The sequence below is a fragment of the Tupaia chinensis genome, unplaced genomic scaffold, assembly GCF_000334495.1.
Source record: "Tupaia chinensis unplaced genomic scaffold, TupChi_1.0 Scaffold000386_1, whole genome shotgun sequence".
In the NCBI taxonomy this organism is placed as follows: Eukaryota; Metazoa; Chordata; class Mammalia; order Scandentia; family Tupaiidae; genus Tupaia; species Tupaia belangeri.
The window spans coordinates 2,803,761-2,808,041 of NW_006159888.1; the positions used below are offsets into that span (position 1 = coordinate 2,803,761).

The 4,281-nt window shown below is 59.4% G+C and overlaps 2 protein-coding genes across 2 annotated transcripts in view; one reads left to right on the plus strand and one right to left on the minus strand.

Annotated features, from left to right (window-relative positions):
* LIMS2 (LIM zinc finger domain containing 2) overlaps nucleotides 1-4,281 on the plus strand; it is a 27,389-nt gene that overhangs the window by 10,576 nt on the left and 12,532 nt on the right.
* Nucleotides 458-3,506, minus strand: GPR17 (G protein-coupled receptor 17). Its single transcript, XM_027773880.1, has one exon. The coding sequence runs from the start codon at nucleotides 3,191-3,193 to the stop codon at nucleotides 2,174-2,176; it is 1,020 nt and encodes a 339-aa protein (XP_027629681.1). The 5' UTR covers nucleotides 3,194-3,506; the 3' UTR covers nucleotides 458-2,173.

A 4,281-nucleotide genomic window follows, 5' to 3' on the forward strand; every position in this document is an offset into this window, starting at 1 on the left:
TAGCGGATGGCCTCACCTACCATATGGGGGACAAACCCTACACCTTCTTGAGGGCTCCCTTCTGCACTCCACTCTTTCTCCCTTTCTGAAGGACCAGATTTAAAGGGTCTCTGGGTTGAAAACACTCTCAGAACCCCATCCCACTGGTGTCTCTGGGCACTGTTTAGCACAGCTGCAGACTCCTCCCACATGCTTCTGAGGCCCCAGTCTGCTGGGAACAGGACATGGCCACCCCTTGGCCTCTCCGCAGCTCTCCGTACAGCGCCCTTCCTCCAGGCTGAACTGCCTCCTCTCCCTGCACTTAGGACCCGAGTTCTTGCAGCTTCCTCCAGCCTTGCAGCTGCACCTGCCCTCTCTCCTCCCTCAACGTCCTCCAGCCAGCTCTCCGTGGTGGGGTTGTCTGGGACTCTGTGCCCAGCCCTTGTGTCTGCCTGTGATGACGGAGCCCCAGAGCCCTAGTGGCACAGATGTCTGGATAGCAGGAGTCCACCCCGACCTCTCCCTCGCCGTGCTCTACTGCCCGTGTGCTGCCTCCACTAGGAGTCCACCCGGCATCCCAAACACAGCTGGTCCCAAATGGCTGTTTCCATCACTGACCACCAGGCCTGCCCTCTGCCCCCCAGGGTCTCCAGCTGTCTGGCTGCCATGCCTGCCCTGTCTGGGCACTCCGTTCTGCACTGCAGCACTTCCATTGTTCCTGATGTGACCTGCAGTAATCATGTCCCTTTGCTGCCACACCAGGGGGGCGTGTGACCTCATGTCTGTGTGGTGTCTGCAGGGCCGGCACAGTGCCTGGCCCTAGCACATTGTCTGAATGAGGAGGTGTCAGGGCAAAGGAGCAGGGGAGGGGCCAAGGGACTGTGCCCAGTGGGGTGTACCTGCCCCAGTCAGGGGTATGCCTGGAAACCCTTCCCTAGCCAAGGTTTCCACAGGGCCCCTGTCCCACTGGGCTGTTAGAGAAATTAAAAGGTCAGAAATACTTTTGAAAGTAAAATGTGATACCGAAGTGAAATCCCACTGTAATAACATGCAGGGCAGCAGCCCTCACCGGGCCCTCAGAGTCCAGGCTGGCACTTGGGACCCAATGACACAGAGCCTCAGAGTCTATGTGAAGCTACCAGAGCCCTGGCAAGAGAGCCACCCTCCCCACACACACCCACCTCTGTCATTCCTGGGTGAGGCGAGGAGAAGCTCTGGGAAGAGTTCTATTGACCAAACACAATGACCTTTGTACTCTTAAAGCTACAGTTGCGTTGATGGTCAATACAAACAAGTACAAAAAAGAACGTATTAGGGTGATACATTATCAAGTGAGATGACTCAAAGCCTGGCCTCTCGGGAGGGGGTGGGGCTCAGGACGCCTTTGCTGGCTCTGGGTTAGAGGGGGACAGATTCACATGCCCGCTCCCTGCCTGAGGTCAAAGCCCCACGACTATCCGCCCATGCTGAGAAGCTCTAGGGGTTGTCAGGCCACAGAGGTCTGTGTGTGGGCGTCTGGCTGGAGCGTCAGGAGTCCAGAGCTGAGCTGATGTGCTCCGCAGGACAGGCCTGCTGCACGTCACCCCACCACCAGCCCGGGATGTACTTAGGACAGTCAGCTGTAACTCACAGCCTGTGTTCCTTGAATTGTCTGGGGTCATCTGGCAAAGGTGCACCTTGCACTTCAAAGGAGATATTTAGACCCCTCTCCCCGTCCTTCCACCAAGATTCACACATCCGTCCGTCCCTCCGGAGTCATTTGCTGCCTGCCTTCCAGGGTCTTTCTGTGGCCGTGAGTTTCTGCAGCAGGAAGGATGCTGGGAGCCTCTCAGGGAAAGAAAGACCCTCATTGTTCAGGAATTATGTCTCCAGCCGCTTTGCCCTCCTTACATGGGTGAAGTCACTGACTGACCAGGAGCCCCAAGGAGGCAGGGTGGGCCTGGCCCCTCATAGAGAGGCGGTCAGTGGATCCGCTGTCCGTTCTCCCCTGGTAGGGGTTTGCACATTGGCTAAGGCTGAGTTTGGCACCAGACATCCTTGGAGTTGAGACACTGGAGGGAGGGGAGAGACCTGCCGAGATGCTAGGCCATTTGCTCAGGAGGTGCTGGGGAGAAGATGGACGTTTGGACTTCTCTGGTTGAGTCTGGATGGCACGTGCACCGAGAGAGTCGTCCTGAGACTGTCGATAGCCAGCTCACAGCTCAGACCTGGCACTCAGTGAGCTCTCGTTGGTTTTCCCTTCAAAGCTGGGGGGTGGGCCCGTGAGCCTTTTGCCACAGAGCAAGTTGCACAGGGCGTGGCGGAACTTCTCAGCCACGAAGAAGTACATGATGGGGTCGAGGGCTCCGTTGAGACTTGTGAGGCAGGAGGTGATGCGGTTTCCCAGGGCCAGGATGCGCTGAGTGGTGCAGGAGGTGCGGCTGCCATGGTAGCGCAGCACGTAGACTGAGCGGTGGACGTGGTAGGGCACGAAGCAGACCAGGAAGATGGCAAGCACCATGGCGATCATGCGCACTGCCTTGTTCTTGAGGCGCTTCTCCACCCGGGGGCCCTGCCGCAGGCTGCGGATGATCAACAGGTAGCAGGTGACTGTGGTGACAAACGGGAAGGTGAAGGCCACAGCCAGGGACACTAGGGCATGGTGGGAGGCCTTCTCCCGGTACAGCTGCAGGCAGACCACAGAGTGATTGGTCTGCACTGTCTGCGGGCTGACCAGCAGTGGGGCCATGGCCACGGCCACCACCACCCACAGGAAGGCACAGGCCAGGTGGGCATAGAGGGGCCTGCGGAGCTTGAGGGACTTGACTGGGTGCACAATGGCCAAGAAGCGGTCAGCGCTGATGCAGGTGAGGAAGTAGATGCTGGCGTACATGTTGAGGTAGAAGAGGAAGCCCGTGAGGCGGCAGGGGATCTCCCCAAACGGCCAGTGGTTCCCAGAGAAGTGGTAGACGAGACGGGTGGGCAGGACCAGCACGCAGCACAGGTCGGCCACGGCCAGGTGCATCAGGAACACATTGGCCGGTGTGCCCGACTTGTGATCCCGGATGAAGAGCCACAAAGCCAGGGCATTGCCCGCAAAAGCCAGGATGAAATCCAGGAGGTAGAAGGAGGCAAACAGCAGGTTCTCCAGGGGTGTCTCCTGGCCACATTGCTCCACGGTGGCCTGTGAGGAGTTGGTAGTCAGGCTTGGGGAGGCCACCTCCAGGCCATTCATGCTTTGGCCGGAGCCCAGGGACGAGCCTGGAGGGAACAAACAACACGTGACAGAGCCTGGGACTGTGATGCTTCCCGCTCTCCAGAAGACAAGATCTGTGATGCCTTGGAAACCTCCGCCCTAGCTAGAGAGGAATGGAGTCGTGCTGACAGAGGCCTGGAGGCTGCATGGTTTGCCCACCCTAAGGCCCGGGCTCAGAGCCCTGCTGGCCATGGTAGCACACCAGGACGTCTGGAGAGGCCCAGGTGTGGGCACAGTGCTCCCCGCCCCGCCCAACAGACTCCTGATTTGATTTTATCCAACTAGACAGATCCAAAAAGGAAAGGGGATCCAACTAGACAGATCCAAAAAGGAAAGGGGGGGTGTCCCAAACACCCTGCCTCCCTCACAGAGGCCTGGGAGGAAGGAGCATGGGCAGGAGAGGGAAGGTGGTGGGGCCAGAGCAGCCCAGAGCCCAGAGCTAGGATGGGAGATGAATACCGTGCCTGGCCGAGGACAGCCGCCAGCCCTGCCTGCTCTTCCTGCGGTGCCCGGGGCCGCCCGCGAGCCCTGCCTGCTCTTCCTGGGGCTGCTCAGACTTTAGCCTGGGTGTGGGACACTGGAGGCCCCGCCTCCCAGCACCCATACACACCCCCAGCATGGTTGGGCTGCAGGAGGGGCAGGAGAGGGATTTGCAGGACAGAGGTTGGCATCATTGCAGGACAGCAGCGGGGAGGTGGAGCTCAAGCTGCAGCCATGCAGGGTGGTTCTCAGGGTGGCCCTGGCCTGACACCAGTAGCCAGGGACCTGCCTAGAACCAGATGTGTCTGCACACTTTTCCCAGCCTCACCCCCTCTCTTCATGATCACAAAGATGCCTCCTGTGGGGTCCATTGCTCCTTAACACAGCCGCCCTCAGGGAGGAGGCCTAGTCTCCCCATGCATGGATGGAAAATGGTCATGGGCATGGCCCTGGGGAAGGGCGTGGGCTCCATCCTTCAGGAAGGTGAGCAGGGCTGCCCTCAGACTTTCAGGCCTCATCCACCCCTGCCAGTCCCTTGGCTGGTCCCTTCAGGAGGGCAAGGGCTGGCTGGCTTGAGCATCTGGGCA

What these genes read in the sequence shown, in the direction of transcription:
- GPR17 (XM_027773880.1), bottom strand. Translation starts at nt 3,193, where the DNA reads ATGAATGGCCTGGAGGTGGCCTCCCCAAGCCTGACTACCAACTCCTCA.